The sequence below is a fragment of the Ranitomeya imitator genome, chromosome 8 (genome assembly GCF_032444005.1).
Source record: "Ranitomeya imitator isolate aRanImi1 chromosome 8, aRanImi1.pri, whole genome shotgun sequence".
Taxonomy (NCBI): Eukaryota; Metazoa; Chordata; class Amphibia; order Anura; family Dendrobatidae; genus Ranitomeya; species Ranitomeya imitator.
Window position 1 is genome coordinate 60,338,061 of NC_091289.1, and position 26,174 is coordinate 60,364,234.

At 42.4% G+C, this 26,174-nt stretch overlaps 1 protein-coding gene across 1 annotated transcript in view; it reads left to right on the plus strand.

The window, feature by feature from the left end:
• CBX6 (chromobox 6) overlaps positions 1–26,174 on the plus strand; it is a 40,968-nt gene that overhangs the window by 11,194 nt on the left and 3,600 nt on the right. Inside the window, exons 2-4 of the mRNA XM_069737009.1 lie at positions 13,347–13,390; positions 22,601–22,666; positions 22,988–23,054. Coding sequence (XP_069593110.1) covers positions 13,347–13,390; positions 22,601–22,666; positions 22,988–23,054 — 177 coding nt within the window. The remainder of the gene's footprint in view (positions 1–13,346; positions 13,391–22,600; positions 22,667–22,987; positions 23,055–26,174) is intronic.

Sequence of the window (26,174 nt, forward strand, 5' to 3'; positions counted from 1 at the left end):
ACTGAACAACATTACAACAATAACGATAGCGATCCGTGACGTTGCAGCGACCTGGATAGCGATATCGTTGTGTTTGACACGCAGCAGCGATCTGGATCCCGCTGTGACATCACTGGTCGGAGCAGAAAGACCATCGGGGAAGAATGCTGCACAATTCCTAAAAGCATTGACATGCTGCAAATTAAAAAAAAAAAAAAAAAAACTCTTTAAGGCTATGTGCCCATGTACAGAAAGTATGCAGAATTTTCCTGATAAAATCCGGACTCCCTTCACAGGAAATCCACTTGCGTTTTTATATTGCCTTTTTTTTGCGCGTATTTCTCGTGTTTTTTCGTGGATTTTTAGTTTTTTTGTTTTTTTTACAATTGTCCCAATACAATTCTATTGTGGGAAAACCATTAAAATCATGGGCTGCTTAATGTAAGTTTTTTTTAGCGTTTCTGCAGAGGAAAACCACCGCAAAAACGCTAAAAAAAAAGTCCAAAGGTGGTTTTTTTTTTTTTTTATCTGTTTACACAGGCAGACCATGGAATAAATCGCTCGGTGTGCACAGCTGCCATTATTCTTGGCAGCGCAAGACTTGTTTCCACAAGATGTGCTGCCGAGAACTATGATCTTTTGTGCTGCAGACAAGATCATTTCACTTGCTGAACGAGTGTTTTGCAGCGTAAACGCACCTTTAATCTCTCTATAGATGTGCACAATTTGACGTTTAGTCCTGGATCATGTTTTTAGCCGGAAACAAGAGTTCAAAGTTTCATATTTTTTCACGAACCAGGGACCTGTATGCTGAAGATCGGAACAGTGGAGACTATGACAGATGCAGCAGAATACAGCACAGCTCCTGGTTGAGTCTCTTGAGACAGAAAAGTCCTTTTCTTTTTTTTTTTTTTTTTAAACTGTGGCAGGCTTTATCTGTTACAGACTAGTGCTATGTAATCCACCTATTGTGAATAGGCCTGGTGATATCTGCAGGTATCGTGTAAATCAGTAGTCCGCCTGCAGCAGAATTCTTGTATTATGTATGCAGTGCATTAATGATGAATTTCTGGTTCCATATGCTCTGCATCAGTCCAGTTATAGCCCTATTGTGTTATATTTAGCAGGTTTCTGCTGTAAACTCGCGGCCAAATTTGTGCTGTAGTCTAAACTTGTAACGTGAGTAGATTTGGTTTTGAGCCAAAAAAGAGGCATGTGTGTCTTCTAATAAGTGTTGGGCTCCTTGATTTGGTGTTAGATATTTCCAGTCTCAGTGAGGCCAAGTTCACACGACGGTATTTTCGGTTCGAGTGCTGTCCATGAAAAAACTGACCCACAGGCGGGTTGTTCAGAGGATCATTTATTTTTATTCACAGACTGAATCTGCACAGGAAAAAATCGCTGCATGCACTAGTTACTTATGTGAGTCACCTTATTCAAGTCTATGGGTGCGAGGAAAACTGAAATTGTTTTGCATATGGATCACCTGTGTTGTATCCAATTATCCAATTTTTACAGATACATTGCAATCGCCATACGGATAACAATTGAGATGAAAAAGTATTTTTCTGGATGAAACTCGGACAATTTATGTATATATGTATGTATATAATAATAATCTTGCAGTATGTCTTTGGAATGTGGGAGGAAACCGGAGTGCCCGGAAGAAACCCACGCAAACACGGAGAGAACATACAAACTCTTTGCAGATGTTGTCCTGGGTGGGATTGGAACTCAGGACCCCAGCGCTGCAAGTGCTGCTTATTATTAAGGTTTCGATGGTACTACCCGTGGTAGGCGAAAGTCTGATATGTTGTGGCAGAGAGTTCCAGAGTAGGGGTTATGCGCGAGAGAAATCTTGTATACGATTGTGGGAAGAGGAGATAAGAGGGGAGTAGAGAAGGAGATCTTGTGAGGATCGGAGGTTGCGTGTAGATAAGTACCGGGAGACAAGGTCACAGATGTATGGAGGAGACAGGTTGTGGATGGCTTTGTACGTCATGGTTAGGGTTTTGTACTAGAGTCTCTGGGCAATGGGGAGCCAATGAAGGGATTGACAGAGGGGAGAAGCTGGGGAATAGCGGGGAGGACAGGTGGATTAGTGGGGCAGCAGAGTTTAGAATAGATTGGAGGGGTGCGAGAGTGTTAGAGGGGAGGCCACAGAGCAGGAGGTTGCAGTAGTCAAGGCGAGAGATGAGGGCATGCACTAGGGTTTTTGCAGATTCTTGGTTGAGGAATGAATGGATTCGTGAAATATTTTTTCAGTTGAAGTCGGCAGGAATATATTCTATTTATTACAGTTGTGCTCAAAAGTTTACATACCCTGGCAGAATTTTTGCTTTCTTGGCCTTTTTTTCAGAGAATATGAATGATAACACCAAAACTCTTTTTCCACTCCTTTATTGTCAAACTACTGTGTTTTCTCTTTTTAAATCATAATCACAAACCAAAACATCCAAATGACCCTGATCAAAAGTTTACATACCCTGGTGATTTTGGCCTGATAACATGCAAATGGGTTTGAATGGCTGCTAAATGTAACATCCTCACCCGTGATCTGTTAGCTTGTAAACAGTGTGCGCATAAAAGTTGAGAGAGTTTTGGAGATCCAGACAGACTCTTTCATCTTTTATCCAGCCACTGACATTTCTTGGATTGTGAGTCATGGGAAAGCCAAAAAATTGTCAACAGATCTACGGCAAAAGGTAGTTGAACTGTATAAAACAGGAAAGGGATACAAAAAGATATCCAAGGAATTGATAATGCCAGTCAGCAGCGTTCAAACTGTGATTAACAAATGGAAAATTAGGTGCTCTGTACAAACAAAACCACAGTCAGGTAGACCAACAAAAAATGGCATCCACAACTGCCAGGAAAATTGTTCAGGATGTAAAGAAAAACCCACAAATAACATCAGCTGAAATACAAGACTTTGTGAAAACTAGCAGTGTGGCGGTTTCAAGATGCACAATAAGGAGGCACTTGAACAAAAATAAGCTGCATGGTCGAGTCGCCAGAAGAAAGCTATTACTGTGCAAATGTCACAAAGTATCTCCCCTACAATACGCAAAACAGCACAGAGACAAGCCTCAAAACTTCTGGAACAACGTAATTTGGAGAGATGAGACCAAAATTGAACTTTTTGGCCACAACCGTAAACATTACATTTGGAAAGAGGTCAACAAGGAGGGCGTTAAACTAGAAGAAGAGGGGACGGGAAGAAAAACATTAGACTTGAACAAAGAAGACCCAGGAAAACATACTCAGATGGGAGGTAAGAACATTTCTAAAGCAATCTACAGCGAGGAGATTGGAACAAAACAAAATCCTCTAAACTGCATGCTCGCAAACGCCAGAAGCCTGACAAACAAGATGGAAGAACTAGAAGCAGAAATATCTACAGGTAACTTTGACATAGTGGGAATGACCGAGACATGGTTAGATGAAAGCTATGACTGGGCAGTTAACTTACAGGGTTACAGTCTGTTTAGAAAGGATCGTAAAAATCTGAGAGGAGGAGGGGTTTGTCTCTATGTAAAGTCTTGTCTAAAGTCCACTTTAAGGGAGGATATTAGCGAAGGAAATGAGGATGTCGAGTCCATATGGGTCGAAATTCATGGAGGGAAAAATGGTAACAAAATTCTCATTGGGGTCTGTTACAAACCCCCAAATATAACAGAAACCATGGAAAGTCTACTTCTAAAGCAGATAGATGAAGCTGCAACCCATAATGAGGTCCTGGTTATGGGGGACTTTAACTACCCGGATATTAACTGGGAAAGTGAAACCTGTGAAACCCATAAAGGCAACAGGTTTCTGCTAATAACCAAGAAAAATTATCTTTCACAATTGGTGCAGAATCCAACCAGAGGAGCAGCACTTTTAGACCTAATACTATCTAATAGACCTGACAGAATAACAAATCTGCAGGTGGTTGGGCATGTAGGAAATAGCGACCACAATATTGTACAGTTTCACCTGTCTTTCACTAGGGGGACTTGTCAGGGAGTCACAAAAACACTGAACTTTAGGAAGGCAAAGTTTGACCAGCTTAGAGATGCCCTTAATCTGGTAGACTGGGACAATATCCTCAGAAATAAGAATACAGATAATAAATGGGAAATGTTTAAGAACATCCTAAATAGGCAGTGTAAGCGGTTTATACCTTGTGGGAATAAAAGGACTAGAAATAGGAAAAACCCAATGTGGCTAAACAAAGAAGTAAGACAGGCAATTAACAGTAAAAAGAAAGCATTTGCACTACTAAAGCAGGATGGCACCATTGAAGCTCTAAAAAACTATAGGGAGAAAAATACTTTATCTAAAAAACTAATTAAAGCTGCCAAAAAGGAAACAGAGAAGCACATTGCTAAGGAGAGTAAAACTAATCCCAAACTGTTCTTCAACTATATCAATAGTAAAAGAATAAAAACTGAAAATGTAGGCCCCTTAAAAAATAGTGAGGAAAGAATGGTTGTAGATGACGAGGAAAGAGCTAACATATTAAACACCTTCTTCTCCACGGTATTCACGGTGGAAAATGAAATGCTAGGTGAAATCCCAAGAAACAATGAAAACCCTATATTAAGGGTCACCAATCTAACCCAAGAAGAGGTGCGAAATCGGCTAAATAAGATTAAAATAGATAAATCTCCGGGTCCGGATGGCATACACCCACGAGTACTAAGGGAACTAAGTAATGTAATAGATAAACCATTATTTCTTATTTTTAGGGACTCTATAGCGACAGGGTCTGTTCCGCAGGACTGGCGCGTAGCAAATGTGGTGCCAATATTCAAAAAGGGCTCTAAAAGTGAACCTGGAAATTATAGGCCAGTAAGTCTAACCTCTATTGTTGGTAAAATATTTGAAGGGTTTCTGAGGGATGTTATTCTGGATTATCTCAATGAGAATAACTGTTTAACTCCATATCATAGTAACATAGTAACATAGTTAGTAAGGCCGAAAAAAGACATTTGTCCATCCAGTTCAGCCTATATTCCATCATAATAAATACCCAGATCTACGTCCTTCTACAGAACCTAATAATTGTATGATACAATATTGTTCTGCTCCAGGAAGACATCCAGGCCTCTCTTGAACCCCTCGACTGAGTTCGCCATCCCCACCTCCTCAGGCAAGCAATTCCAGATTCTCACTGCCCTAACAGTAAAGAATCCTCTTCTATGTTGGTGGAAAAACCTTCTCTCCTCCAGACGCAAAGAATGCCCCCTTGTGCCCGTCACCTTCCTTGGTATAAACAGATCCTCAGCGAGATATTTGTATTGTCCCCTTATATACTTATACATGGTTATTAGATCGCCCCTCAGTCGTCTTTTTTCTAGACTAAATAATCCTAATTTCGCTAATCTATCTGGGTATTGTAGTTCTCCCATCCCCTTTATTAATTTTGTTGCCCTCCTTTGTACTCTCTCTAGTTCCATTATATCCTTCCTGAGCACCGGTGCCCAAAACTGGACACAGTACTCCACCAACATAGAAGAGGATTCTTTACTGTTAGGGCAGTGAGAATCTGGAATTGCTTGCCTGAGGAGGTGGTGATGGCGAACTCAGTCGAGGGGTTCAAGAGAGGCCTGGATGTCTTCCTGGAGCAGAACAATATTGTATCATACAATTATTAGGTTCTGTAGAAGGACGTAGATCTGGGGATTTATTATGATTGAATATAGGCTGAACTGGATGGACAAATGTCTTTTTTCGGCCTTACTAACTATGTTACTATGTTAACAAGGCCTATGATGAAAGGAACACCATTCCTACTGTAAAGCACGGAGTTGGATTGCTGATGTTTTGTCGATCCAAAACACAAGGCCAAGTCGACCTGTCATTGGCTACAGCAAAACAAAGTGAAGGTTCTAGAGTGGCCATCTCAGTCTCCTGACCTCAATATCATTGAGCCAGACTGGGGAGATCTCAAGCACGCAGTTCATGCTACACAGCCCAGAAATATACAGGAACCGGAGGCTTTTTGCTGAGAAGAGGGGGCAGCTTTACCAACCCAGAAAATAAAGAACCTCAACCACAAAAGACTTCAAGCTGTCATTGATGTTACAGGGGGTAATACACGATATTAAGAAATGGGGTATGTGAACTTTTGATCAGGGTTATTTGGATGTTTTGGGTTGTCATTATGATTAAAAAAAAACATTAGTTTGATAATAAATGGCTTCACCCAACTACTAACCATGAGTGGAGAAAAGGTTTTGGTGTTATCATTCATATTCTCTGAAAAAGGCCAAGAACGCAAAAATTTTGCTGAGGTATGTTAACATTTGAGCGCAACTGTGTATATATTTGTCGGAAATATATGTGATTGCTTTTTAATTTATTTTTATTTTTTTTATTCCTATACGCCGTACATGAAAAATGTATAGTCCCTTTTCAGTGCCAGTCACCCTACCTGTTCCCCTTCCTCCTACACTCAGATCAGTGTTCTGTTCCTCCTGTTAGTTGAAACATTGTGTTAGAGTAGCCATTATTTATTTTTTCATGAACTGGTATACAACTTTGTAATATATCTTCTCAGAGCTATCTGCTTCTTTCTCCTGGTGGACTGCCCATTCTCAATACACTCAGTTCACAGTAAAATGAGTATTCAGTGAATGCAGATTCTCACATTTCTGAGATAGATGGTAGTTGGCGCTCATATAGTTCTATGGAGAGAGGAACGAGCTGGGGGCAGACACACATTCTGTTGCAAGCTCTCCTGAAAAGGAGGGTGACTACGGTACATGCAAGGCCTCTTTCAGAAGTCATTGTGTCCTGTACATGTGGTGACAGTTTCACATGTACCAGAGACACTTAATGATTTAAATGGAATTATTCTTACAAATAAAACATATTTGATTCAATATACAATCTGCCATCCCTTGTCAGATCTTCTGTACTTTTAACTAATTTCAAGGATTAACTGGAGGCTCCCTTTTCTGACCCCATCATTGGCCGTTACATTACTTGCTGTTTACTATATTTCTGCTTGTGCCTATTGCTTTCAATTTGGTGTATTTTAAGGGTATGGAGAAATACATGATGTCACAGTACAATTTAAATATTTTGTAATTACATCTATCTTTCCCCCTTATTATAATTTTTTGTCACCTAAAAGCGTCCCCCGTATGGCATTTCTGCTTATAAATCTTTAGTTTTTAATCCTGTGTACTAATAAAATAGAATTTTATCATGGATCTCTTCTAAACTCGGATCGCTTATACCTATGACTTGAGTTAATAGTGCTAGATGGGAGTAATAGTCCCATCAGCTGCCTGCTCTTGATGTCATCAGTTGAATATACTGTGTTTTTCGGACTATAAGATGTATTTTTTTTCCCCAAAATTTTTGGAGGAAAATGGGGGTGCATCTTATAGTCCGGATGTACTTGCCAGGAGTCTCATCCCAGGCTGGTGCGTGGCAGTTTCGGCGATGCTCGGTGGTGCAGGGGCTCCGCTGACATTTTGTGAAAGCATGGAGCCACCGCATTTCCATTTCTGTAATGCGGTGGCCTCCAGGAAAATGACCGCCAGAGGCGGTACATGTGCAGATTGAGATCTCGGTGCCTTGTTTTTTGCGGGACAAGATGACTCTTTCAGCGGTACCATGTTTATTTCTATCCATCTTATTGTTCGGCGGTATGATGTTTTTTGCCTTTTTTTATGGTGTTCACTAAAAGGGTTAACTAGTGGTGTAGTTTTATAGGTCGGGTCGTTGCAGACGCGGTGATACCAGATATGTGTAGTTTCATTATTTTTTTTATTTTTTTTTCATTCAAATATTTATTTAGAGATGGTATATATTGATTTTTTTTTTTTTTAAATATTGTCACACTTAATTTTTTTTTTCCAACTTTTTTCTTACTTTTTAATTTTTTTTTTTTTACTTTGTCCCAATATGGAACAATCATTTTCTGCAGGCTGATTGCTTCTACAGCATAGAGATTAAAGGGAACCCGTCACCCCCCCCCCCCCCCCCCCAGACGTTTGTAACTAAAAGAGCCACCTTGTGCAGTACTAATGCTGCATTCTGACAAGGTGGCTCTTTTAGTTCGGGTCCCTGCAAACGCTGCAATAATCGCTTTCATAATTTGTCCCTCATACCTTGAAATAGACCTAGGGGCATGTCTTTTCCCCCGGACAGAAGCACCTCGCAGCCGTCACTCATGGCGCCTGCGCTGTAAGTTCGAAGGGCAGCACAATTGCACATGCCCCCCAAAAAACTTAGAGCGCAGGCGCCGGGGACGCTAATGAAGGAAGAGGGGGGCGGCGCCCGGCGCGCAGAGGCCATGAGTGACGGCTGGGAGACATTTCTGTCCAGGAGAAAAGACATGCCCCTAGGTCTATTTCAAGGTATGAGGGACAAATTATAAAAGCGATTATTGCAGCGTTTGCAGGGACCCGAATTAAAAGAGCCACCTTGTCAGAATGCAGCATTAGTGCTGCACAATGTGGCTTTTTTTTACAAACGTCTGGGGGCGTGACGGGTTCCCTTTAAGCAGCATCCTCATGCTGGAGAAACTGTCAGCTTTGCACAGCGTATGATCAGCAAGTTTCCTAGCTCTGGTGACTCGGATGTCGTCATGATGACATCGGGTTACTATGGCAATGATCAGGACCCTGTGTCACGCCGTCGGGTCTCCGATCTAAAGGCAAAGGGGCTGTCAACCTTCTGTCAGCTTCCGGAATGTTGTGATCGTTTTCGATCACAGCATTTCGGGGGTCAAAGTGCCGGGAGTAGTCTGTGACCGCTCTTGGCACCTAGTGCCAGGTGTTAGCTGTCAGAATCAACTGACACCCGGCGGTGATAGCCCGCGCACCTATGTGCGCACGCAGTTTTGATAACGTAATATTCTGTCCATGGTCAAATAGGCCCAGGTCACATGGATGGAATATTACATTGGATGTAGACTGTGAGCCCTCGCGGGCAGGGTCCTCTCTCCTCCCGTACTTGTTTGTGCCTTGTTTTACTCATGTTTATTGTACTTGTCTATATTTGCCCCATTCATATGTAAAGCGCCATGGAATAAATGGCGCTATAAAAATGTATAATAATGTCAGGAAGGGTTAAAGGTGTTGTGCAGATTTGGCAGGAAGATATGTAGTCATTCTATATGCACAGTGCGCCATCAGGATTCTCCAGTGCCGGAAGTGGGCGGTCTCTTGACCATAAGTATATGATATGCATACATGCAGCCACATCCTGACTAGATGTGCACGGCCTCGTTCAATGAAAGTGAATTCAGAAAGGATGTGCACGTCTAGTCTGAATGTGACCACCCACTCCTGGCATCGGAGAATTCTGACAGTGTGCACTGTGTGAGATGTGAGGGTTCACAAGTATGCAGTCACACAGTGATTGCATATCTTTGTGCCAAACCTCAATAAGCCCTTTAAGGGCTCCTTCACACATTGGTAATTTTTCTCGTACTCAGAAATCAGTCTGAGTTTCATCCGTGTTTTTGATCAGAGTGTCTTTAGAGTTTGGTCAGTGTTCGTTTTTACCATCAGTTTGGTCTGAGTTTCAAGTTTTTCTCAGATGGAAAAAATAAGAGTTTTCACAGGCTTTTCCTATCAAACAGTCCTTGAAAATTGGACAGCAGACAGATGGCATCAGAGTTCTGGCTGATTCTGTTGGGGTTCCCCCCCTCACCATCCTCTATGGATCCATAGACTTGGTGTCGAATTTGCTTTGACACTAGCATCGATATGGACAAAGTCTCTGATTTTGTGTGGACCACTCAGTCCTCCGGAAAAATCGTACATGTGAACTACCCCATAGACTATCATAGTTATGGGTTCTATCCGTGAAATACTGACGCCAGAACAAGCCCTTAGTCTAAACCACACCATCCGTGACTGTCCTGTACTGTAGGCTAGAACAGCTGGGGACGTTTTGGTTTAGACTTGGCACTGCACTCTGTGGCGGCCATCCCTGACGCAGAAGGAACAGAACATTGGTCTGAGCAGGGGAGGCAAAAGTAGGGCACCAGGTATTGTGAGTACTGCACATGAGGACTGAATAGTCCCTTCTCAGTCCCAGGGTGGAGGGCCACTTTAAGTTGCAATGTTTTGGTAATTTGTTTTGAAGGTCCACTGTTTGGTAATTCTTAATTGATCAGCAAGAAAACCACATGTGTAGATCTTTGGTGAAATTAATTTAATGAGAATTGAATCATTAAAGTCACATTTATATTTTACGGTGACATTTATAGTCTAAATAAGGGACAGTACATTTGGACATCATTCTCCCCCTGTCCAGTCTGCAGTTGGTAACTTTATGCACTAAGCATCGGAGATCAGCAGTGACTATTGTTGTGGAGGAAGTGGTTAAAGAAGCCGAGCTCCGGTATAGACCAGCCTTCCGGCACATTGCTGTCTTTGGATCTTTATAGTCTCGTCTAAAAAAGTTGTGTTTTGCAGTTGTATTGCAGATTAAGTCTTCGTATGTTAACACGTTTAAAAAAAAAGTAAAATAAAAAATGCAGAGATGTATTTTGCCACAAATGTTGTTGCAGAATACAGTTCTCCTTGAAAATCTGTAATCGAAAGGGTCATGCGGCAATTTGGACTATGCTCACACCGTTTTTTTTAACATTGATTTTGAAATAAAGCTGCTTAAAAATCACCATAAAAGTCAGTGTGAAAATATGCCAAGTTACGTCATGACCCTATGTTCACAATTAGTTATTTTTATGTGGATTTTGAAGGAAATCTACTTTAAAACCACCTCATATATTCACATGATACTGTAATTTGCTGCAGGTTTTCTCTATAAAGTACACAGCAGTCTGTTACATGTGAATTAGATTGCAATGAATTGGTAAAAACAATGTAAATTGATAACTGACTTTTCTAATGGTTAAATCAAAAACGTTGTAAATTGACTCCAGTTAGTAGGTTTGGGTCTGGAATCTTGCAGCTCGTGACATGTTTCATATGGCGTTTCGGCAGAAATTTTTGACAATGAAGTATATACGGCAGAGCGTTGCTTTTACGATGTCTGTCGGGATTTATAAAATCTCCTTTCTTTCCTTCGTCATCCGTGCCATTGTTACTTTGCTTTCATTTTAATTCGGTGGTATTACTTCATAAACTTTTGTGGCCTCAGGGGGGAGATAAACTGCTTTTCCTGTTTGAGTTTTTTTGTGTTCTGTACCTAGATATATATGCACTGACTTGTGCCTCAGAAAATCAATGCTTAAAACTGTACGTAAAGACAAGAGTTCATAGGTTAAATGGCCAGAAAAGATCTCCGTTAAACATGGGTCTTAATTTGCCCTCTTCTGTTGAGCCGTCAGATAATAGCTACCAATATACTTCCAATGGAGTTCTTCTGTGTCTGCCGCAACAAGTGTATTTATGCAGATTTGACTTGAAGTTATATCTTGCAGAATTGCTCTGGCGCTCGCTCACGCTATCGTGCTTTTTCTCTACAAATCTACTGCATGTTGTTACGGAGTTGGATTGTAACCCACTTCCCCATTAGGATATGGATTATGGTAGCTTTTTGGGTGTTTGCAAGTGTGAAGCGGGCTGAGAAGTTGTTACATAGCTGGCATCTGTGTCTTGCTTAGATTCAGAGTTAACCATTTAGGTCTTTGACAGCACTTGACGTAAAAGTGGAACAGTTGCCAGTACATGCGCACACCGGCTACCATCGGCGACCCATGACTTGCGTTGGAGTGTCTATGGGTTACCATGGCAGAAGCCAAGCCACAGGTGAACATGATATTCCCTATATACTGAAAAACTGAGGTATTGAAGTGTATAGTATAGGCCCTAACTTGATCGCAGGTTCAAGTCCTGTAAGAGAAGTAATTAGTGTTGAGCGAATATACTCGTTACTCGAGATTTCTCGAGCATGCTCCGGTGTCCTGAGTATTTTTTTTAGTGCTCGGAGATTTAGTTTTTATTGCCGCAGCTGAATGATTTACATCTGTTAGCCAGCATAAGTACATGTGGGGATTCCCTAGCAACCAGGCAACCCCCACATGTACTTATGCTGGAGAACAGATGTAAATCATTCAGCTGCGGCAATAAAAACTAAATCTCCGAGCACTAAAACATACTCGGAGGACACCCGAGCGTGCTTGAGTAACAAGTACGGTATATTCGCTCATCACTACTAATTATGTAAACGGTTTTGGAAAAATCTAAAAATTGAAATTGCCCTTTTATGCTTTTAAAAATGAAGAAAAAAGTCATATATCGTACTTTCATGGATAGCAAATATAAAATTCATTAAACCATCCAGTAAACCCCCAAAAAAGCCAATTTGCATTTTATTTAATTTTTTTGCTCACATTTTTATAGCTATAAAAAGTGATCAAAACGTCATCATATTTACCCCAAATTGGAATCTATAAAAAACATTGGCTCATCACGCAAAAATGAACAAGCCCTCAGCCAGGTTCCTCAATAGAAAACTAAAATTTGTTGCAGGTCTCAGAAATTTTTAATAACTGCCCATACAGTATTTCAGCAGTAGAGAAGGATTTATACTTTATATAATGTTGGTGTGGCGGTCAGTTACAATAGTTGGCGCTCATCTGGATTAGCCATTATCAGTGATGCATAGCGGCGCTAGAAGTGAGCCCGCTCCAGCTCTGTTTAGCTGCTCCACCTGGACTAAGGGTACCGTCACACAGTGCAATTTTCATCGCTACGACGGTACGATCCGTGACGCTCCAGCGTCGTAACAATATCGCTCCAGCGTCGTAGACTGCTGTCACACTTTGCAATCTACGACGCTGGAGCGATAATTTCATGACGTATGTGCGATGTAGAAGCCGTTGGTTACTATGCGCACATCGTATACGATATGTTACACCATGCAATCATGCCGCCACAGCGGGACACTAGACGACGAAAGAAAGTTTCAAACGATCTGCTACGACGTACGATTCTCAGCGGGGTCCCTGATCGCAGGAGCGTGTCAGACACTGCGATATCGTAACTATATCGCTCGAACGTCACGAATCGTGCCGTCGTAGCGATCAAAATTGCACTGTGTGACGGTACCCTTAGTCCAGAGAAGCGTTATTTGCATTCATGAGTGCCACACTTTTTTTTTTTTTTTTCTTAACCATTACTTCACATCATAGAGAAAAAAAAGTAAGAAAAAAATAGATGCAAGTTTGGTGTCGCCATATAAAATCAGGCTCCCCTATGGCTACGTCGACAGGAAAATTAAAAAGTTATAGCTTCTGGAAGAAAGCGGGACAAAAAATTGAGAAATTCTCTGGTCATTTTAAAGGGTTAATCAAATACAGATCTAAGAAACCGTGTGAATGTGCTGGAAAAAACATGTCCACCGACTTATCAAGTGCAAGAATGAATTTCCATTTTCTATTTCAGGGTCGTGTTGAATATCTTGTGAAGTGGAAAGGTTGGGCTATCAAGTAAGTTTTCTGTGCCTGTTTTGTGTGTTTTTTGCACGCAGTGCTGCATCCCGCCAGCAAAACTATAGGAAGCTTAACTCCTCCGTGACTAAACCCATTTTTTAAAAATAAAATCTGACATGCAGTGGCGTAACTAGAATCCGATGGGCCCCAGTGCAAGATTTGGACATGACCCCCCCCCCTGCATGTTGATCAGATGTACGGGCCCTTGTAGCATTCTAAATCCTATAAAGACATACAAGTTACACCTCCTCCCCCATTATGTAGCAATTAGATGGTGGCCCGATTCTAACGCATCGGGTATTCTAAAATATGTATGTAGTTTATTTATGAAGTTTTCAGAAAAATGCAATTTATACACAGGATCCGGCCGGCCGCGACCAATTAGCGAAGCGTGGTTCAAATTCCGCGCCAATTCACCGTCTGGACTGCGTCTGTCGCTTATTGTTCGCGGCTGGGCGTGACCAATCAGTGAAGCGAGGACCGGCTCCAGGTTTTTGAGGGCCCCGGGCGAAAGAGTCTGTGGGCCCTCCTCTTTAACACATACCACGATTCATGATGCACAGATACAGCAGAGAAATATAACACAGCCCACGTAGCATATAGCCCAGCCCACGTAGCATATAGCCCAGCCCACGTAGCATATAGCCCAGCCCACGTAGCATATAGCCCAGCCCACGTTTTTGAGGGCCCCGGGCAAAAGTCTCAGTGGGTCCTCCTCTTTAACACATACCACGATTCATGATGCATAGATACAGCAGAGAAATCTAGCACAGCCCACGTAGTATCTAGCACAGCCCACGTAGTATCTAGCACAGCCCACGTAGTATCTAGCACAGCCCACGTAGTATCTAGCACAGCCCACGTAGTATCTAGCAATGTGGGCACCATATCCCTGTTAAAAAAAATTAAATTAAAAAAGTTATATACTCACCCTCCGTCGGCCCCCGGATCCAGGCAAGGCGTTTTCCGATGCTCCTCGCGACCCTCCGATCCCAAGAGTGCATTGCGGTCTCGCGAGATGATGACGTAGCTTTCTCGCGAGACCACTATGTCATCATCTCACGACACCGCAATGCATTGACTGGTCACCGGAGTGTCGCGAGGATCGGGAAAGGCCTGGGCTGGATCCAGGGGGGCCGACGGAGGGTGAGTATATAATGATTTTTTTATTTTTTTTAATTATTTTTAACATTAGATCTTTTTACTATTGATGCTGCATAGGCAGCATCAATAGTAAAAAAAGTTGGTCACACAGGGTTAATAGCAGCGTTAATGGAGTGCGTTACACCATGGCGTAACGTGGTCCGTTAACGCTGCCATTAACCCTGTGTGAGCGCTGACTGGAGGGGAGTATGGAGCGGGCACTGACGGCAGGGGAGTAGGGAGCAGCCGTTTTGCCGCGACCATCAGCCACTTGGGATTTCCGTGACAGACAGACAGAAAGACGGAAGTGACCCTTAGACAATTATATAGTAGATAGCCTCAATTTTGGCTCATTCCTAGCATATGTATGTGTGTATGTATATGACCTCCATCCTCGTATATATGTCCCTTATCCTGATCCCATCCTGGTGAATATACATTAGTGTTAAAAATAATAGCAGTCCAATATAACTAATCGGACTAATCAGTGTTTTTGGCATAAATTATATTATCACATGTCAAACAATTTACCAGTTAGTGCAGTAGATTCTCAGAAAACCACCAGACTCTGCATTCACAATCTGCAGGTTTGAGTCTGTGTATTAATAATTCATTGAAAGGCTATGTGTTCAAAATAATAGCAGAGTGGAGATCAATTAGTGAGATCAATCATTCTGTGAAGAAACAGGAGGGAATCAGGTGGCCCTTATTTAAGGCTGAAGCCAGGACATGTTGTACATGCATTTCTCCTTGAAATCCTGAGAAATATGGGTCGTTCGAGACTTTGTTCAGAAGAACAGCGTACTTTGATTAAAAAGTTGATTGGAGAAGGTAAAACTTATAAAGAAGTGCAAACCACGATAGGCTGTTCAGCCAAAATGATCTCCAATGCTTTATAATGGAAAGCCAAACCACAGCGACGTGGAAGAAAATGGAAGACTATCATTCAAATGGATTGAAGAATAGCCAGAATGGCGAAGGCTCAGCCAATGATCAGCTCCAGGAATGATTAAAGACCGTCTCAAAGTGCCTGTAAGTACTGTGACAGTTAGACGCCTGTGTGACGCCAATCGCTTAGCAACAAGTTCTTTAAGTCCCACTGTAAAAAAAATAAATTAAAAAAAAAACAAAAACTGAAGCAGATACAATTTGCCAAAGAACACATCAACTGGCCTAAAGAGAAATGGAGAAACATTTTTGTGGACTGATGAAAGTAAAATTGTTCTTTTTGGGTCCAAGGGCCGGAGATAGTTCATCAGATGACCCCCAAACTCTGCATTCAGGCCACAGTACACTCTGAAGACCGTGAAGCATGGTGGTGCCAGCATCATGATATAGGCATGTTTCTCTTACTATGGTGCCGGACCTATTTCTTTATCGCTTCATTGACGAACACAGTAAACCATATTGGGGTATGCTGCTCCCACTAGGAGGCTGACACTATGCACAAAACAGTTACCTCCTCCAAAGTGTACACCACACCGACTGTTATTAGGTTAGTGAGAAAGCATTTGGAGAAGCAACAAGTAAAAGAAACAAGCACAACTCAAACTGTAACAATATAACACAGTAAGCAGAGCTGTTAAACATGCGAGGGTGTTTTGTCCCCCAATGATGGCCCCGAGAAACAGATTTTACGGTGAGTAACCAAAAATCCTGTTTTCTCTATTTTTTTCATTGAGGGACACAGGAAACCATGGGATGTCCCATAGCAGTTCCTGGGGAGAGAACAGCAGAAACTCCTTTCAGGTCGGAGAACTCACAACTGCTACCTGCAAGATCCTGTAAAATTTAGTGAACGTGTGGTTGCTGCTTTGCAGAGTTGCAGGGTGGATACCATATGGTGTACCGTCCAGGAGGCGCCCACTGCCCGGGTAGAGTGTGCCTTAATCCCAGGGGGAGGCGCTCTGTTCTTAACCCTGTATGCCTCCAAAATTGCCGTACAGATCCAGCGAGTAATCGTAGCCTTGGGAGGCCAGAAGGCCTCTACGTGCACCCTCTGGAATGACAAAGCGAGAGTCCGTCTTCCTAAAGGGGGCGGTCCTAGCCAAATAGACCTGCACCTCCCTGACCAGGTTTATCCTGTTCAGTGAACGCTCCAGACGATGAGTCGGAGCCGGACAAAAGGAAGGGAGGACAATATTCTCATTTAGGTGAAAGGCGGACACCACCTTGGGAAGGAAAGAACGTAGAGGCCGCAAAACCACTTTGTCCTGGTGGAGAACCAGGAAAGGGGAACAGGAAAGAGCCGCCAATTCAGAGATGCGCCTAATGGAGGTGATGGCCACAAGAAGCACCACCTTCCAAGACAGGACAGACAGACCTCTCAGAGAGGTTCAAAGGAAAACTTCTAAGGGCCTACAGGACCAGATTGAGGTCCACGGGTGTCTGCTATGGGGGCGCAGCATGTGCTACCCCTTGGAGAAAAGTTCTGACCTGAGAACTGGAGGATACGTTTTTCTGAAAAAGAATAGAAAGTGCCGACACCTGGCCCCTTAGCAAACATAGCTTCAGTTGACCCATGGAGACTATTGAAGCCATTAAAAAGAAAAAAGTTTTTTAAAAATATAAAATTTCAGAAATATATATATATTTTTAAATAAATTTAAGTCACCCTTTTTGCCCCATTCAAAATAAAACAATTCAAACAAAATAAAAAATACACATATTTGGTATCAGAAACACCTGGTTTATCAAGATATAAACAGAATTAACTTGATCTGTAAAAGGCGTAACGAGAAACATCAAAACTTTAGAATTTTGTTTTTTTTTTGTCGCCGCAGCATTACATTAAAATGCAATAATGGGCGAACAAAAGATCATCTCGATCCCAAAATGGTATCAGTAAGTCAGCCTGATGTGCAAGAAATTAGCCCTCACCCAGACCCAGATTCCAAAAAATGGTACCTTTTTTTTTTTTTTTTCACCACTTAAATAAAAAAGAACCTATACATGTTTGCATACCTCCCAACTTTTGAAGCTGGGAAAGAGGGACAAAGTTTGCGGTGCGCGTTGCGCGCCCCTGCAAATTTTAGGCCACGCCTCTGACCACACCCATTCACTAGTCACACCCATATCCACGTCCCAACCACACCCATTTAGCACTGCTGATAACACTGTTCATAAAGAATAATTATAAACAAAAAATATGGCCACACAGTGCTCCATACTGTATAATGGCCACAGATGATGCTCAATACTGTATAATGGCTGCACATGATGCTCCATACTGTATAATGACTGCACATGATGCTCCATACTGTATAATGGCCGCACATGATGCTCCATACTGTATAATGGCCACACATGATGCTCCATACTGTATAATGACTGCACATGATGCTCCATACTGTATAATGGCCACACATGATGCTCCATATTGTATAATGACCGCACATGATGCTCCATACTGTATATTGGCCGCACATGATGCTTCGTACCGTATAATGACCACACATACAGTCATGGCCAAAAGTATTGACACCCCTGCAATTCTGTTAGATAATACTCATTTTCTTCCTGAAAATGATTGCGAACACAAATTATTTGGTTTTATTATCTTCATTTAATTTGTCTTAAATGAAAAAAAACACAAAAAGAATTGTCCTAAAGCCAAATTGGATATAATTCCACACCAAACATAAAAAAGGGGGTGGACAAAAGTATTGGCACTGTTCGAAAAATCATGTGATGCTTCTCTAATTTGTGTAATTAACAGCACCTGTAACTTACCTGTGGCACCTGACAGGTGTTGGCAATAACTAAATCACACTTGCAGCCAGTTGACATGGATTAAAGTTGACTCAACCTCTGTCCTGTGTCCTTGTGTGTACCACATTGAGCATGGAGAAAAGAAAGAAGACCAAAGAACTGTCTGAGGACTTGAGAAACCAAATTGTGAGGAAGCATGGGCAATCTCCAGGCTACAAGTCCATCTCCAAAGACCTGAATGTTCCTGTGTCTACCGTGTGCAGTGTCATCAAGAAGTTTAAAGCTTATGGCACTGTGGCTAACCTCCCTAGATGTGGACGGAAAAGAAAAATTGACAAGAGATTTCAACGCAATATTGTGCGGATGTTGGATAAAGAACCTCGACTAACATCCAAACAAGTTCAAGCTGCCCTGCAGTCCGAGGGTACAACAGTGTCAACCCGTACTATCCGTCGGCGTCTGAATGAAAAGGACTGTATGGTAGGAGACCCAGGAAGACCCCACTTCTTACCCCGAGACATAAAAAAGCCAGGCTGGAGTTTGCCAAAACTTACCTAAAAAAAAAGCCTAAAACGTTTTGGAAGAATGTTCTCTGGTCAAATGAGCCAAAAGTAGAGCTTTTTGGGCAAAGGCATCAACATAGAGTTTACAGGAGAAAAAAAGAGGCATTCAAAGAAAAGAACACGGTCCCTACAGTCAAACATGGCGGAGGTTCGCTGATGTTTTGGGGTTGCTTTGCTGCCTCTGGCACTGGACTGCTTGACCGTGTGCATGGCATTATGAAGTCTGAAGACTACCAACAAATTTTGCAGCATAATGTAAGGCCCAGTGTGAGAAAGCTGGGTCTCCCTCAGAGGTCATGGGTCTTCCAGCAGGACAATGACTCAAAACACACTTCAAAAAGCACCAGTAAATGGTTTGAGAGAAAGCACTGGAGACTTCTAAGGTGGCCAGCAATGATTCCAGACCTGAATCCCATAGAACACCTGTGGAGAGATCTAAAAATGGCAGTTTGGAGAAGGCACCCTTCAAATATCAGGGACCTGGAGCAGTTTGCCAAAGAAGAATGGTCTAAAATTCCAGCAGAGCATTGTAAGAAACTCATTGATGGTTACCGGAAGCGGTTGATCGCAGTTATTTTGGCTAAAGGTTGTGCAACCAAGTATTAGGCTGAGGGTGCCAATACTTTTGTCTGGCCCATTTTTGGAGTTTTGTGTGAAATGATTAATGTTTTGCTTTTTGCTTCATTCTCTTTTGTGTTTTTTCATTTAAGACAAATGAAATAAAGATAATACCAAAGAATTTGTGTTTGCAATCATTTTCAGGAAGAAAATGAGTAATATCTGACAATTGCAAGGGTGTCAATACTTTTGACCATGACTGTAGCTACTCCTACACACGCGGCTGCGCTCCGTACACTTTGCACACACGGCTCCGCTCCGTACACACAGCTCCACTCCATACAACTCATACACACACGGCTCCGCTCTGTACACCTCGTACACACACGGCTCTGCTCCATACACCTCGTACACACACGGCTCTGCTCCATACACCTCGTACACACTCGGCTCTGCTCCATACACCTCGTACACATTCAGCTCCGCTCCATACACCTCATACACACACGGCTCCGCTCCATACACCTCATACCCACGGCTCCGCTTCATGCATCTCATACACACACACGGCTCCGCTTCATACATCTCATACACACGGCTCCGCTCCGTACACCTCATACACACACGGCTCCGCTCCATACACCTCATACACACGGCTCCGCTTCATGCATCTCATACACACACACGGCTCCGCTTCATACATCTCATACACACGGCTCCGCTCCGTACACCTCGCACACACACACACACGCCTCCGCTCCATACACCTCATACACACACGGCTCCTATCCATACATCCCGTACACACATGACACCACTCCATACACCTCATACACACACCACTCCGCTCCAAACACATTGCACACGCTGCTCCGCTCTGTATACCTTGCGCGCACACACAGGGCTCCATTGCGTACACCTCATACACATACGGCTCCTCTCCATACACCTCGTACACACACGGGTCTGCTCTATACACATTGCACACGCTGCTCCGCATACCTTGTACACACGTGGCTCTGCTCTGTACACCTCGTACACACGTGGCTCTGCTCTGTACACGTCTTACACACACGACTCCGCTCCGTACACTTCGTACACCCACGGCTGCGCTCTGTACACCTCATGCACACGGCTCCGTACACGTATTACACACATGGCTCCGCTCCGTACACGTCTTACACACACGACTCCGCTTTATACACCTTTCACACGCTGCTCCGATCCATACACCTCGTACACACACGGCTCTGCTACATCCACACTGTAAACACCTCCTGGCCTCACACATACACTTACCCTCCTCTGGCGCCATGGCAACCAGCAGAGTCCTGTACACGGAGGTCCTCCCGATCTATCATGTGATCCCTGACTCCTCCCATCCTGTGACCTCGTCACAGGTCCTGTTTGCACAGAGCAGCCATTACGTGGTGTGCTGCTCTGTGGGTGCAGCCTGTGCAGGGACTCGGGGAGCTCTCAGCTGACCGGGTGATATACACACCTCCCAACCAGTGCGGGACATTTAATGTCCCGCCCGGGATCGCGGGGCTGACTGTCAAAATCAGGACAGTCCCGCTGGATCCGGGACGGTTGGGAGGTATGTGTTTGGTATCTACGAACACGTACTGACCTGGAGAATCGTAACGACAGGTCACTTTTAGGGTTTAGTTAACATGGTGTAAAAAAAAAAAAAAAAAAGCAAAAAACAATTGTGGAATTGCATTTTTTTTTTAAAGAAATCTCACCTCACTTTGAATTTTTTCCCCATTTTCCAGAACACGACATGTTAAAATCAATGGTGTCGTTCAAAAGTACAACTCATTCAGCAAAAAGACCTCACACTGTCATATTGATGGAAAAATAAAAGCTAGGACTCTGGGAAGAAGGGGAGCAAAAAACGAAAGCTCAAAAATTGAAAACCCCAAGGTGGTGAAGGCTATTCAGGCCCTTCACAGGAATGAATACAAAGCATGGAGTACATGGAATAGAAAATTGATATTTCTCTACTAAAACAGGCCACCAAAGCTGACAGACCTTGTGGCCATTACTTGGCCTGGTTACCTCTGTGTTAATGATCTAGATGCCGCTGTCACTGTTAACATCAGCATGTATGGGGTTAAACGTTGCTAACACTGATCGTAGTCAGACCCTAATTGATTCTGCTCATGGTTTGGGTAGCATGAATCAGATGACTGGAGAAAGTGGAGGAAGAGCACTTAAAGGAACCAGTCTCAATCTGTGAAAATCGCTCAGCTCTCGGATGTTTTCCTAGTGCAGTCTGATGGGCTTTCATGGACTCGTAGACTTGCATAGCCCATTTTTAGATCAAAATCGGACATGTGCACAGCCCCTTAGAATATCATGGGTATGAGTAGTACCCACGAATAGTTTTGTCCAATATAATCGGTTATGTGCACACTCCCTTATAGTACATCCTCCATCGAGGACCCATTTATTTGATCTCTAAGATTTTACCATTTAATTGTTGCTGTCAGTCAAAGCGGCCATCTTCGTCATCCTGGGAAGTTGCTTCATAGAAAAATGTAATTTTCACTATATTTAAATGCTCAAAGGATCTCCGTTTCAGGTACCCAAGGGGACTAAAAAAAACTACAAAATTTGTATATATGTGTAAATTAAAAATATCCCTGTACCCCCATTAACATTAGCAGAATTAGAATTGGTATCACAATATCTGTATAAATCTGAGCTACTGGAACCCAGCTCGCCACAGAGGAGAAAAAAAGCCCTCAATTCGATATTATTCATGGAAAAATTAAAAACATTGAGTTTCAGAAAATGGCAGCACAAACCAAATATATGTACCGGAAATGCGTTTTTTTACTTTTACATTTATACTGCACATAAATTCCCCCCCTCCCAGCTTTCAGTACGTTTTTATATGGTAAATTCAATGGTGTCATTCCAAGCTATACCTAGACCTAAAAAAAAACCTAAGCCCTCATATTCCTATGCAGGCACAAGGATTTAAAAAAAAAAAAAGAAAAAGTAACCATTAAAGAAGTTATTTCCCTTTTTAAAGAAGGGGATGAAGAGTAATGGCACATGTGCACAGTACATAGGAGCTTTGTTACACAATGCTTGGTAAAAATCCTTAAGAAAACAAGTGTAAAAAATGCAAAAGAACATGTGAAAAGAATACATTTTATGTAGGAAAATATAATGCGGGAAATAGAATTATTGAACAGCCTTTTTTTATTTTACTTTCTAGGTACAGCACATGGGAACCCGAGGAGAACATATTGGACTCGAGACTTATTGTTGCTTTTGAGCAGAAGTAAGTTCCAGGTTCTTTTATATCACTTCTTCATGTCTGATTTACCGTATGCTTAAAGAAGCACAGCGCGGAGGCCCATTTAACTGCTTCAGGTCCACACAAGGGGAGCTGGGATCTTCAGGTGTCCCCTGTCAGTATTTTAATTCTGATGAACTTACCATTTACAGTGGATTTCTTTCCTATTTTCTATCATAGTAATAGTTTTTAGTCTTTGCGCTTCCTAATTACAGCAAATTCCAAACCGATACATCATGCCTAGAACAAAGCTATTGTGTGTTTGTTACACTTGTAATGTTCTTTTTTTTATATATATATTCACAGAGAGCGAGAACAGGAAATATATGGACCCAAGAAGAGGGGCCCAAAGCCAAAAAACTTTCTTTTAAAGGTACACGCTTTATTCTTCAATACCATCCCGTAGTCTTGTCCCTTACACTCAGTTGAAGACCTTAACCCCTTACCGGCATCGGACGTACTATACCGTCCGATGCCGGCTCCCCTGCTTTGATGCAGGGCTCCGCGGTGAGCCCGCACCAAAGCCGGGACATGTCAGCTGTTTTGAACAGCTGACATGTGCCCGTAATAGGCGCGGGCAGAATCGCGATCTGCCCGCACCTATTAACTAGCTAAATGCCGCTGTCAAACGCAGACAGCGGCATTTAACTACCGCTTCCGGCCGGGCGGCCGGAAATGACGTCATCGCCGACCCCCGTCACATGATCGGGGGTCGGCGATGCTTGTATATTGTAACCATAGAGGTCCTTGAGACCTCTATGGTTACTGATTGCCCGTCGCTGTGAGCGCCACCCTGTGGTCGGCGCTCACAGCACACGTGCAATTCTGCTACATAGCAGCGATCAGCAGATCGCTGCTGTGTAGCAGAGCCGATCGGGTTGTGCCTGCTTCTAGCCTCTCATGGAGGCTATTGAAGCATGGCAAAAGTTAAAAAAAAAAAGTTTAAAAAAATGTGAAAAAAATAAAAAAAACATAAGTTTAAATCACCCCCCTTTCGCCCCAATCAAAATAAATCAATAAAAAAAATATCAAATCTACGCATATTTGGTATCGCCGCGCTCCGAATCGCCCGATCTATCAAATAAAAAAAAGTATTAACCTGATCGCTAAACAGCGTAGCGGGAAAAAAACTCGAAACGCCAGAATTACGTTTTTTGGTCGCCGCGACATTGCATTAAAATGCAATAACGGGCGATCAAAAGAACGTATCTGCACCGAAATGCTATCATTAAAAACGTCATCTCGGCACGCAAAAAATAAGCCCTCAACCGACCCCAGATGATGAAAAATGGAGACGCTACGAGTATCGGAAAATGGCGCAATTTTTTTTTTTTTTTTTTTTTTTTTTTAGCAAAGTTTGGAATTTTTTTTCACCACTTAGATAAAAAATAACCTAGTCATGTTTGGTGTCTATGAACTCGTAATGACCTGGAGAACCATAATGGCAGGTCAGTTTTAGCATTTAGTGAACCTAGCAAAAAAGCCAAACAAAAAACCAGTGTGGGATTGCACTTTTTTTTGCAATTTCACCGCACTTGGAATTTTTTTCCCGTTTTCTAGTACACGACATGCTAAAACCAATGATGTCGTTCAAAAGTACAACTCGTCCCGCAAAAAATAAGCACTCACATGGCCAAATTGACGGAAAAATAAAAAAGTTATGGCTCTGGGAAGGAGGGGAGCGAAAAACGAACACGGAAAAACGAAAAATCCCCCGGTCATGAAGGGGTTAAAAGTAAAATTGATCAAACCTGCCACCCAAATATGTTTAAAGTGTAATTAAATGCCTTTTTTATTTTATTTTTTTGCATTATTGTAGTTTCTTGTAGACTCAAGTACAGCACTAAAGGTGAGCTTGTGTGTGCCCATATAAGAAGGAGATAAGAACCCGTAGCCACCAGTACCAGGCCTCTCCAGCCGATCGGGAACTCTATTAGGAGAACAAGTAGGCCTGGTAAAGGGAGTGCTCTTAATATAGACAGTCCAGGGGCACCAGATAAACTGGCATCTGGTTTCATAGCTGTCAATTTCTCTTTCCTCACATTCCAAAATATATACGTCGCTCCTGAAAAGCGAGGCCATTATGTTTTGAAGATGTACAAATTGGTGGTTTCAAAGCCAAGGAAACAATCTATATTATTGAGGGAGAATGACGGCCGTGTCTGGGACCATCTTATTCACAAAAGCTTCTAAGTAATAGATGCCCCTGAACCCAGCACCCATATATCAGTCTGGAGAGGAACCCAAGACTGCTCTACCCTACCCACACCGGCAGGGTCCCAATACCACCTCATGAGGACCTTCACAATGGTATCAAGGTTGTTAACCACGCTTGGTGTTGGAAGACCATATTTGTGACTGCTCTGCTTCCAATATCTCATTACCAAGCACAGCCTCCCATTTACTGATTTTTTTTTTTTTTTTTTTTTTTATACATATTAGTCCGTTAAATTTACCAGAACACATTCAAATAACTGATATCACCCAAGACCCCCAAGAATATTATTCAGGGCACAGAATGTTTAGTTCAAAATATACAACTTTTATTGATTCATAAGAACAGCTCTAAAATTACACATATAACACAAAACATTATACAGGAACCTCTAATCCAAATAGAACCATTGATGTGTACTTAGTAGTTATTAAATCCGACCTTAATGCTGACCTTATTTATAAAAAAAAAACCAAAAAAGGACACATTCAAGAAAATACAGGCAAAGATGCTTACCTGTCTAAATAGGCCTCAATACAAATGCACAAGCAGGGTGCAGCGGACCCAAACAAAATAGCAAGCGCACAGGTGCAATACCTAATGAAACAGCCAGCCTTCAATAAGGGTTTGGCCGTGTGGTACACCAATGCACTAAGATAAAATACTCTGTATGTGGCGTGTTCACACAAGGAATACAAAGCGTCTGGCTACAGCCTATTAATGACGCCATAAGCGGGCAGCCCGCCATAGGGCGGTATTAATAGGCTGTAGCCAGACGCTTTGTATTCCTTGTGTGAACACGCCACATACAGAGTATTTTATCTTAGTGCATTGGTGTACCACACGGCCAAACCCTTATTGAAGGCTGGCTGTTTCATTAGGTATTGCACCTGTGCGCTTGCTATTTTGTTTGGGTCCGCTGCACCCTGCTTGTGCATTTGTATTGAGGCCTATTTAGACAGGTAAGCATCTTTGCCTGTTTTTTGGTGTTTTTTTTTTTTTTTTTGACCTTATTTATAGACAGGTGTCATAGGTCAGATTATTGCATACAGAATGCTATACAGGCCCTGATTTCCTATTTTAAGGTGACTGCTTTAATGTAAATTTACTAAAGTGCCAATGTGCTTGAGTAGTAATCTGCATACTGGGATTGGGCTGTCAAAAAACCACTGTAATGCCATTAGTACTTATATTCAAGAGTAGATATAATGCTACTTCTATGGTTCATGCCCCAATGAAAACATCCCTTTTTATTACGCACATGTCTATTTTCAATGT